The 12,157-nt window shown below is 44.1% G+C and overlaps 1 protein-coding gene across 1 annotated transcript in view; it reads left to right on the forward strand.

Moving 5' to 3' along the window:
* LOC132832946 (butyrophilin subfamily 3 member A2-like) overlaps nt 1–7,623 on the forward strand; it is a 408,440-nt gene extending 400,817 nt beyond the window's left edge. The window contains exon 5 of the mRNA XM_060851190.1: nt 7,247–7,623. Coding sequence (XP_060707173.1) covers nt 7,247–7,623 — 377 coding nt within the window. The remainder of the gene's footprint in view (nt 1–7,246) is intronic.
* Nucleotides 7,624–12,157: the final 4,534 nt, after the last annotated feature.

A 12,157-nucleotide genomic window follows, 5' to 3' on the forward strand; every position in this document is an offset into this window, starting at 1 on the left:
TAGAGATCTAGCCATTTGGATACAGGACTGGCTCAAAGGTAGAAGACAGAGGGTGGTGGTGGAGGATTGTTTTTCAAACTGGAGGCCTGTGACCAGTGGAGTGCCACAAGGATCGGTGCTGGGCCCTCTACTTTTTGTCATTTACATCAATGATTTGGATGCGAGCATAAGAGGTACAGTTAGGAAGTTTGCAGATGACTCTAAAATTGGAGGTGTAGTGGACAGCAAAGAGGGTTACCTTAGATTACAACAGGATCTTGACCAGATGGGACAATGGGCTAAGAAATGGCAGATGGAGTTTGATTCAGATAAATGCGAGGTGCTGCATTTTGGGAAAGTAAATCTTAGCAGAACTTATGCACTTCATGATAAGGTCCTAGGGAGTGTTGCTGAACAAAGAGACCTTGGAGTGCAGGTTCATAGCTCCTTGAAAGTGGAGTCGCAGGTAGATAGTGAAGAAGGCGTTTGGTGTGTTTTCCTTTTTTGGTCAGAGTATTGAGTACAGCAGTTGGGAGGTCATGTTGCGGCTGTACAGGACATTAGTTAGGCTACAGTTGGAATATTGCATGCAATTCTGGTCTCCTTCCTGTTGGAAAGATGTTGTGAAACTTGAAAGGGTTCAGAAAAGATTTACAAGGATGTTGTCAGCGTTGGAGGATTTGAGCTACAGGGAGAGGCTGAACAGGCTGGGGCTATTTTCCCTGGACTATCAGAGGCTGAGGAGTGACCTTATAGAGGTTTACAAAATTATGAGGGGCATGGATAGGATAAATAGACAAAGTCTTTTCCCTGGGGTCGGGGAGTCCAGAACTAGTAAACATCGGTTTAGGGTGAGAGGGGAAAGATATAAAAGAGATCTACGGGCAACATTTTCACACAGAGCATGGTACGTATATGGAATGAACTGCCAGAGGAAGTGGTGGAGGCTGGTACAATTGCAGCATTTATGACTCTATTGCCAACAAGCCCAGGATTTGATGTGTGACAGCGCCATTTGCTGCATGTAATGGTTACTGAAAGACATTGGGCCGCAGTACCGTCTCCCGCCAGGCGGTGGCGGTCCTGTACCGTTTGTCTGAAAAGGCTCCGTGGGTCATCGGTCAATTTATAAATTCACTGGAAAGTGAAAGTAAACATGTTAGGAGAGGAGCTGCTATTGTGTGTGTTTACTGTTCACACATCTATTGAAGAAAGGCGAAAATCTTCGATCAATTTCAGGATTAAGGATAGGATTCTTGGCAGTGTGGAGGAACAGTGGGATCTTAGTGTGCAGGTACATAGATCCCTTAAAATTGCCACCCAGGTGGACAGGGTTGTTAAGAAAGCACATGGTGTTTTGGCTTTGATTAACAGGGCGATTGAGTTTAAGAGCCGTGAGATCTTGTTGCAGCTGTATAAAACTTTGGTTAGTCCGCACTTGGAATACTGTGTCCGGTTCTGGTCGCCCTATTATAGGAAAGATGTGAATGCTTTGGAGAGGGTTCAGAGGAGGTTTACCAGAATGCTGCCTGGAATGGAGGGCTTATCTTACGAAGAGAGGTTGACTGTACTCGAACTTTTTTCATTGGAAAAAAGAAGGAAGATAGGGGACTTAATTGAGGGATATAAGATAATGAGAGGCATAGATAGAGTTGATAGCCAGAGACTTTTTCCCAGGGCATAAATTGTTAACACTAGGGGTCATAGTTTTAAGCTGTTTGGCGGAAAGTATAGAGCGGATGTCAGAGGCAGGTTCTTTACGCAGAGAGTTGTGAGAGCATGGAATGCGTTGCTAGCAGCAGTTGTGAAAGCGAGGTCATTGGGGATATTTAAGAGACTGCTGGACATGCAAATGGTCACAGGAATTTGAGGGTTTGTACATTAGGTTTACCTTACATGAGGATCAATGGTTGGCACAACATCGTGGGCTGAAGGGCCTGTTCTGTGCTGTACTGTTCTATGTTCTATGTAATTATTGGAAAGTAAGAAATGAGTCCCAAGTGCTGTTTAATTTCAGGAAGTGTTCATTCCCAGTGGGATCAGGAATTAACTAAGTAGAGGTGGCTGGACAGGTGATGTGCTGTAACTGTATGATGTGGGAGCTGGCTGATCCTATTGTGAACTGCAGTGACCACATCTACAGCAAGTATTGGTTGTTGGAGGAGCTCAGGCTCAGAATTGATGAGCTAGAGTCTGAGCTTCAAACACTGCAGCACATCTGGGAGGGAGAGAGTTACCTGGACACTGTGTCTCAGGAGGCAAAAGTGAGGACTGCTGATGGTGGAAACCAGAGTTTAGATTAGAGTGGTGCTGGAAAAGCACAGCAGGTCAGGCAGCATCCGAGGAACAGGAAAAGCCCTTCATCAGGACTGGGCAGGGTGGAGAGGTAAATGGGGGTTGGGGGGAGTGGGGTTGGAGGTGGGCCAAGGATAAAGGTAATAGATCAGAGAGGAGGGTGGAGTGGATAGGTGGAAAGGAAGATAGGCAGGTAGGACAAGTCATGGGGAAGGTTGGAACTGGGATGAGGTGGGGGAAGGGGAAATGAGGAAACTGGTGAAGTCCACATTGATGCCCTGGGGTTCCGAGGTGGAAGATGAGGCATTCTTCCTCCAGGCGTCTGGTGGTGAGGGAGCGGCGGTGAAGGAGGCCCAGGACCTCCATGTCCTTGGCAGAGTGGGAGGGGGAGTTGAAATGTTGGGCCACAGGGCGGTGTGGTTGATTGGTGCAGGTGTCCCGGAGATGTTCCCTGAAGCGCTCTACAAGGAGGCGTCCAGTCTCCCCAATGTAGAGGAGACTGCATCAGGAGCAACGGATATAAATGATATTGGTGGATGTGCAGGTGAAACTTTGATGGATATGGAAGGTTCCTTTGAGGCCTTAGATGGAGGTGAGGGGGGTAGGTGTGGGTGCAGGTTTTGCAATTCCTGCGGTGGCAGGGGAAGGTGCCAGGATGGGGGGGTGGGTTGTTGGGGGGCATGGACCTGACCAGGTAGTCACGGAAGGAACGGTCTTTGCGGAAAGGGGTGGGGAGGGAAATATATCTCTGGTGGTGGGGTCCGTTCGGAGGTGGCGGAAATGTTGGCTGATGATGCGGTTTATGCGAAGATTGATAGGGTGGAAAGTGAGGACCGGGGGGGGGTTCTGTCCTTATTTCAGTTGGAGGTTTGAGGTCGGAGGTGTGGGATGTGGATGAGATGTGTTGGAGGGCATCTTCAACCACGTGAGAAGGGAAATTGCGATGTGTTTCAGGAGACAGTCACACCTGGTTGGTTAAGTACCACAAATTCAGTCTGTGGCCAGGGACAGCAGGGTGTGACTGCAAGTGAGGCAGGTAGATGGATCTGGGGTAGAGCAGCCTCAGCTCCTGACCTTGTCCAACAGGGACGAGGCGTCCTTGTTCCCCGTGTGGATGAGGGAGGGTGAGCCAGCTGACCACCTGCACTATGGTACGGGAGGCCATTCACAAGGGGGAGAGCAAAAAGGTAAGTGGTAGTTGTAGAGGATTCTATAATTGATGGTATCCTTTAAACAGGATCGAGAGTCCTGCCCGGTATGTTGCCTGCCCAGTGCCAGGGTGCGGGACAACTCTGACTGGCTTGGAAGGACATTGGAGAGGGAGGGGGAGGATCCTGTTGTTGTGGTCTACGTCGGGATAAACAACATAGACAAGCCTAGGAAAGAGGACCTGGAGCTCGGAATCAAGCCCAGAGTCAGGACGTGCTATGTATCCCAGCGAGAAAAGCCACTTAACAGGGTCTGCAGCAACTCATCGCTGAGGCTGAAGCTGTGCAGTTGGGGGTCCTTAAAAGGCATCTACTCTATGGTCAGGGATTAGAGAATTAAACACCATCTGGTAAAGGAGCAATGAAGCAGGGGAAGTATTCTCTCCAACAGGCAAATACAACATAATTCCAAGCCACCCATAAAACTCTGTCAAAATCAGAACTGACTGCAAGACAGCAAGAATATGAAAGTATGTGTTGAAAACTTCTCAAAGAATCACAAATGGACAAGCATCGCTGAAGAAGCTACATATTTTAACTGATTAAAAATGACAATTACTAGAAAATTTAGGGAAACATTACCTGATTATAATTCAGATGGTACAGTGACTCCCTGGTTGGTACTGCTGCCTCACAGGGGCAGGGACTCAGGTTCAGTTCCAGCCTCGGGTGACTGTCTGTGTGGAATTTACTCATTCTCACCGTGGCTGTGTGGGTGTCCTCTGTATTCTCCGGTTTCCTCCTACAGTCCAAACTGTGCAGGCTGAATTGTCTATTGTGTTCAGGGATGTGTAGGTTAGGTAGATTTGCCATGGGTCAAAAAGTGTGGCGCTGGAAAAGCACAGCCAATCAGGAAGCATCTGAGGAACAGGAAATTCAATGTTGTTGAGCATAAGCTCTTCATCTGATGGCTCTCCTGCCCCTCGGATGCTGCCTGACTGGCCGTGCATTTCCAGCACCACACGTTTTGACTCTATTGTCCAGCATCTGCAACCCTCACTTCCTCCTGGAGCGGATAGGTGGGAAGGAAGATGGACAGGTAGGACAGTTCAAGGGGGCAGGGCCGAGTTGGAGGGTTGGATCTAGGATAAGGTGGGGGAGGGGAGATGAGGAAACTGGTAAAATCCACATGGATCCTGTGTAGTTGGAGGGTCCCAAGGCAGAAGATGAGGTGTTCTTCCTCCAGGTGCCGAGTGGCTAGGATTTGGTGGTGGAGAAGACCCAGAACCTGCACCTCCTTGGTGGAGTGGGAGGGGGATGTTGAACTGGTTAGCCACAGGGTGGTGGGGTTGTTTAGTGCATGTGTCTCAGCAATGTTCCCTGAAACGTTCCACAAGTTGGTGTCCTGTCTCCCCAATGTAGAGGAGACCACATCGAGAGCAACAGACACAGTAGATGAGGTGTTTGGATGTGCAGGAAAATCTCTGCCAGATGTGGAAGGATCCTCTGGGACCTTGGATGGAGGTGGGGGATTGGCGTGAGGGGGGAGGTGCTCTCACGAGGAACTTGAACAGTTCACCAACTTCATGGAAGTGAGCTGAAAGTTGGAGGTGAATGAACGCGTCTACGACAAATGAGTAACATTTTTTCAAATTGATATTTCAGTCAAAATCCAAATGATTTTATTCAGAGTGAAGTTATTTATCTCATTAAAATGTTTGCATATTATACATTTGATAATGAATGTACTTGCAGCACAGTAAAAATCTGTGGGTTCTCCTATTCCTGTAATGGGGAAGGTGTATCTCCATGAAGCTGATATAGTAACTGCATAAAAGTTGAGGTAGCCAGAAGATGTTTTGAGTTTTTGAATTTCAGAAGTATACTTTATTGGTAAATGATCCATTAGTAAACACAAAAAGTGCAAAACAGATCCGTACAGATTTTGCACTTTGATCCATTGCTACTCAGAACATAGCTGCAGCAGAATGGCTGAATTAGCCAAATCACAACAGCACTTCCTGCCTCCCAACCTTTCTTTTTAGTATGGGATTGAGAAGATGGTTCCCAAAATCCTACCCCTCCACACCCAAGTCATGACAGTCATAACTGGCCAAGTCTGTGTTCCATCTTGGAAAGGATTCCTTCCCCCATTGTTGGAATGGCACTAACTCCAGGCGACATTGACAGTTAGACTTGCTGCTCTCCAAAATGTAAATTTGGAGAAGTTCTTACTCTCCGTTTTTACGTTTCTTTCTTTTTTATCTCAGATTTGAAATGTTACAGTTTTTAAATAGTTATTCTTTGGTGATTTTGAAATATTCTTGACCTTCAGTCTTCCTGTGAATCTGGAGCATTTTATGTTTTTAGGTTCAATTTGAGACTGCCCATAATTACGTTATTTGCTGCAGATGGTCTGCTTCAGTCCTTTGGAAATGCCGTTAAGTTTAAGACTCTGTTTTTTCACTCTCAATACAATTATGAAATTCTGTAATGTTAGGATACTAGTGAGGGAGGATCATGTTGTTTTGTGGCCAGTTGATGTTCATGTCTCCTGGTCGCTAGTTTTCAGTCTTTTTGTCCAATGTAGTGTTTGTTACAATTCTTGCATGGTATTTTGTGAATGACATTAGTTTTGCTTGTTGTCTGCGTAGGGTCTTTCAAGTTCATTAGCTGCAGTTTTAGTGTGTTGGTGGGTTTGTGAGCTACCATGATGCCAAGGGGTCTGAGTAATCTGGCAGTCATTTCGAAGATGTCTTTGATGTTGGGGAGAATGGCTAGTCTCCTTACGTACAGATGAGGATGAACACCACTTTGATGGGGATAACACATCCATCCTAGGATAAGCCAAACAGAGACACACACGAGAATTCCTAGAAGCATGGCAATCCAATCGGAACTCTATCACATTGAGTTGGACCGCATTTCCAATCCCATGAGAAAAACGGGAAATGACATCACCACAGGAAATGACATCACCAATTCAAAGAAACCCAAACATATAAATAGAAAGTGGGAATCATCAGCAGTGCTTCGTCCAGAGACTCACTGAAGATATTACCTAGTAAGGTAATGAAATGTTTGAAGATGAACCTACCAGCTCAGCGAGCAAACCTACCTAATGAAGGGCTCCTGCCTAAAATGTCAATTTTCCTGCTTCTCAGATGCTGCCTGATCTGCTTTTCCAGTACCACTCTAACCTTGACTCTGATCTCAAGCATCTGCAGTCCTCACTTTCATTTAGCAAACCTACATCCAGAATCTATTGAATTGTTCGCCTTTTATTAAGTTTTAGCTCATCCAATGTCTGAACTACCTCTCCTCTCTCTATGACTTCATCAGGATCTTCTACTTTATCAAAGACTAAAACATAATACTCAGAAAATAACTCAGCCACACCTCCTTCTTCCAGGCACAGATCCCTTTATTATAAAACAAAGAACTGCAGATACTGGAGATTTGAAACAAAGTTCTGATGAAGAGTGATCAGAGTCGAAACATTAACTCTGCTTTCTGTCCACAGATGCTGCCAGACCTGCTGAGTTTCACCAGCAATTTCTGTTTTTGTGATGGATCCCTTTACGGTCCCCTATCAGCCCAACCCCTCCTCTTACTATCTCTCAGAGGTGTTTGGATTCCCTTTTGTTTTAGTTGTCGGATCATTAGATAAAAATATATTTTGTGATGAAATTCAGTACAATTCCAATGAATCATGTTGCAGAAATACTAAGACTATTTTATCCTTCAATAACAGTAAATGAACTCACATGTGGGTTAAAATTTGTTTCTAAGCTGTTTAAACGAGTGTTCATTGATTGTTGTAGCACTGGGGCGTGAGCACTGGATCCAGATCGATGGTTACCATAAAAATGGAATTGAGCTTATGTGTGAATCCAATGGATGGTTCCCACAGCCACAGATATCATGGACTGATGGGAATGGCCAGAACCTAACGGCACCGTCTGAAATAAACTACCAACGTGACTCGAATGGCCTTGTCAATGTCCAGAGCAGTGTCACTGTAACAAAAGATGCAACAAACAGCTTCAAGTATCTCATACAGAACAAGCTGTTGAAAGAAGAACAAGAAGCAGCAATTCAGATAGCAGGTCGGTTCATGATAAAATACAGTTTTATTTTCAAAATAAACACTCTGTTCACGAACTCCATAAAAACGATTTACACAGCAGTTAGAACTTAATGGTGCAATAGTCCTCCAAGGTGGACTTCGCAACAACGCAAAGTGGCCAAGCAGAGGCTGATAGCCAAGTTCAATACCCAACTGGGCCATTGGGTTCATGTCACATTACAGGTGACCCACTCCACTACACACTCTCTCTCGCACGCACGCACACACACACACACACACACACACACACACACACACACACTCTTTCATACTCACACACTCATGCAGACCCTCTTTCATACGCATGCTTTCTATCAGACACATACAGCCCCCACACTCACATCCATGTGCACACCCTCTCACAGGTTTATACTCCATCACACTCATGCACACATGCTACCAAGCACGTACTCACTCTACCAAGCACACACACGCACACACACTCCTACTTTGGAAATAGAACCAGTCTGACTCAAGATTGGGATACAGACAGACTGTAGCCTTGCACCTTTAATACATTGTCTGAGCTGAGATGTCACTTTTTTTTATAAAACCGTAAGTTATCTTAGGAATTTGACTTGAAAAGAAGTTCTGGGATATACATATGAATGAACCAAAACCGGGTTATATCACATCAGCTGTGTATGACACTATGATGCTTTGCTATAAATTCTGTGTGCTATGATCCTGCTTCACTATGTGCCTGATGAAAGTGCAGTGTTCAGAAAGCTTGTATTTCCAAATAAACCTGTTAGACTATAATGTGATGTTGTGTGTTTTTTTAACTTGGTGCACTTTTGGCTGCAGTGCCACACTCTGAGGTGCCTCATTCCATTTACAATTTGAGTTTATATTTACGATATACATTTATATTTTATGTGAAACATTCTCTGGTGCAGACAACTTGAGGGATTTGATGTGGGATCCAGCCTCTTGTGGCACAGTGGTAGCGTCCCTGCCTCTGTGCTAAAAGGTTTGGTTTCCATTCCCACCTACTCAAGAGGTGTGGAATAACATCTTTAAAAAGGCTGATTAAACAAAAACTCTTTGGTGGGAGTGCCTTTGATCGTGGTGTTTCTCCATTGAGCTTTACAATGGATGTTCTGAACTCCCAGACTCTCATCCTGGAGCTTCCACAATACAGGAAGTCCCCGGATTATGAATAAGTTCCATTTTTAAGTCTGTTCATAAGTCGAATTTGTATGTAAGTCGGAACAGCTACACACAAAGTAGTCGACCCTTTCGTTAGTACAAACCATTGGATGTAACTCGGATCTTTTTAAAATAATAGGCTTTACGGAGGTCGGTTCATAAGTCCGACATTCGTAACCCAGGGACTCCCTGTACACAGTTATTGTCAGCTCTTTATTCATAACTGATGTTAGCTGCACAGTCACCATTACAGGGACTGGCTTCAAATTCCAGAATTCATTTGTTGAATTTAAATTCCATTAACTGCTGTGCTGGGTTTGAACCTGTATCCCCAGAGCTTTATCCTGGGCCTCAGTGACATTACCCCTGCATCATCACCTGGGTCCAATAACACAGTCCATTTTTGATCCACATATTTAAAGGGGCCAGCTTTGGGTTAGCCATGCGGTGAACAGTCTGTGCAAAATCCATAGTTAGTGATATCCGGGTGACTCAGGTACAAGAGGGTGACATGGGCGATCTTAACTACCCACTCACTCGGTAGAAACCAAAGTCTTCAACTCGGGGACCATAAACCTGAAAATGTGCTAAACTCAGTCATTTTAAAAGGATGATTCCCGTGGAATGTATCTGAAATTATAAGTATCTAATGAACTGCCATTTACTTTCAAGATGATTTCTTCCCTTCTGTCTCAGGCTGGCTGGTGTTTTTATCTCTGGTGTTCTGTCTTCTCATCATTACTTTAATCGCTGGGATCATTTGGATTGTGAAACAATTAAGAAATATCAAAGGTACAGTCTCAGACTCAGTGACAATGGACAACACAGATTTGGGACTCCAGAGAAATGTTAAAACTGAACCAGGGATTTTGTTTCTATTGTGTTTCATTGTATTTGTGATAATTCAGTCATTACAGTTTTGGTCCCAGTGGGAGGGGAGGGTGGGGGAGGAGATCGCTGTTTTAATGAAGCCAGAAGCATGTCTAAGACAGCCCTCCAATTTACCTTTTTTCATCAGATATCATTGTTTTCAATTTTTTTTCAATACGGAAAAAAACGTTTTGTTTAGTTTATTCTTCTACCTCTTCCTGAATCCTTAATAGAACTAAACTAATTTGATGATATAATACAACATGAACTGCAGCACAGTCTAACACTTTAACACTTAAAGGTAACAGAGCTTGGTGTATGTTGCACTGGAGAAAATGTCAAGTTTGGTTTGTTTCAAATGGAGGTGAATGCTATTTCTTCATATTTGTATTCAGTGAAAGCAGATCAGTCCAATTAAATCATTTTTACTTTTAATTCCAGTTTATATTTATTGGAATTCTTGCAGAACTGCAGCATGTCAAGATGGTTGAACAATATGGGAAGAAATGATGAAATATTTGTAATATAGCCAAGTGTGGAGGTATTTCACTGTGCAGATGGCACATCTATCCTGCAAAATAAAGTCTGTTAAACTATCTGTTCGAAGATTACTTTGTGCACAATTTACCAGACAAATAGTGCCTTTGCAAAGTTTTCTCCATTTGGGATAAATGTTGCTGAGATCCCAGCTGATCTTATTACTGGCCAAATGAAATCACCGACTAAAATCCAACTTGATAGATCATCATTTGTTTAACTTCTTTTTATTTAGTGATGTGGTCATTCACTGAAACATAAGCATACAAAGCTGAAGGGTTGGTTCTAATGATAATCCAAGCTATTTACTTTTATATTTAACACAATTTGAAAGGTTTAGAAATGCACAATTGAAAATATAATCCTATTGATCCCAGCAGCATCATTTTACTGTACTCAGACATCACAGAGAATCCCCTCTGTATCACATCTATCGGCCTGACTTAATGGTTTCTTTCAACTCCTGGTCTATTGTGGCTCTTCCTTGACTGAAGCACAACTGAGCTGGAACGCACTCAGCTTCACATATTGTCTTCCTGGTTCGAAACAAACACTTCAGGTCTGGACCTTTCACATGAAAACCTTGACACCTGAGCTAATGGGGTGGCTCAGTGGCACAGTGGTTAGCACTGCTGCCTCATGGCGCCTGAGACCCAGGTTCAATTCCCAACTCAGGCAACAGACTGTGTGGAGTTTGCACATTCTCCCCGTGTCTGCGTAGGTTTCCTCCCACAGTCCAAAGATGTGTGGGTCAGGTGAATTGGCCATGCTAAATTGCCCATTGTGTTAGATAAGGGGTAAATGTAGGGATATGGGTGGGTTGCGCTTCGGCGGGTCGGTGTGGACTTGTTGGGCTGAAGGGCCTGTTTCCACACTGTAAGTAATCTAATCTATTTCCTAACCTCTCTAAATATCTCCTTTCTTCTTAGGAAGTGTTTCACAGATTTAACTTGTGGCAGCATCTCTGCCAACTGATTGTTATCACTGAGAGGCTTGCTCACCATTTCAGGGCAATTCTGAGGCAGTGACATTGCTATTGACCGAGAGCTACTTGTAGGTCAGACTGGATAAGGACAGCAGAATTTACTCTTTAAAAGAAGTTAGTGAAACAGATGGTTTTTACAAGAATCATTTCATGCCTTCGTGAGATTTTTAATTCCAGATATTTAAATATCAAATTCGACCGTGTGTTTTGAGTTTTGAAATATATTACTCGGCTGTCTGGATTACTAATGCACTGATGATACTATATCACCATCATTTACCTCATTTGGACCCTCCTTCCTTAACCTGTGGTGTATCAATCAAAGGCAAACTAATAAAACCAGAGGGCCCAGCGTGACTGAAATAAAATGAAGAACTGGATCACTGGAAACCTGGAGAAACCCAGCAGGTCAGGCAGCAGCCACGGAGAGAGAAACAGTTTTAATATTTCGAGCCAGTTACCCTTTGTCAGATGTGAAATTAGCTGAGAAATGGTGGTTTGAATATTTCAGTCAAAATGGAAATCTTTAGAGAGAGAGAGAGGGGCAGAATTTCTATTTGTTTCTGTTTACAATATGATTTGTTTCCAGTAAGAACTGATGTCCTGTGAATGATAACCACCTGTGAGTTTACTCTGTCAGACCAGACATGAACAACAGCACGGGATAGAATCCCTACAATGTGGAAACAGGCCATTTGGCCCAACTAGTCCACGCAGACCCTCTGAAGAGTAACCCACCCAGACCCATTCCCTTACCCTATCATTTTACATTTTCCCTGACTAATACACCTAACCTACACACCCCTGAACACTATGGACAATCTACGATGGCCAACTCACTTAATCTGCACACCTTTGTGACTGTGGGAGGAAACCAGAGCACCCGGAGGAAACCTGTACAGACATAAGGAGAATGTGCAAACTCCATACATACAGTAACCCGAGGCTGGAATTGAACTGGGTCCCTGGTGCTGTGAGGCAGCAGTGCTAACTGCTGAGCCACTGAGCCTCCCTAAATGGTCATCTGAGGAAAACATGATGGGGCTACCCAGGGAAATGTAG

This window comes from Hemiscyllium ocellatum, chromosome 35 (assembly GCF_020745735.1).
Source record: "Hemiscyllium ocellatum isolate sHemOce1 chromosome 35, sHemOce1.pat.X.cur, whole genome shotgun sequence".
Taxonomy (NCBI): domain Eukaryota; kingdom Metazoa; phylum Chordata; class Chondrichthyes; order Orectolobiformes; family Hemiscylliidae; genus Hemiscyllium; species Hemiscyllium ocellatum.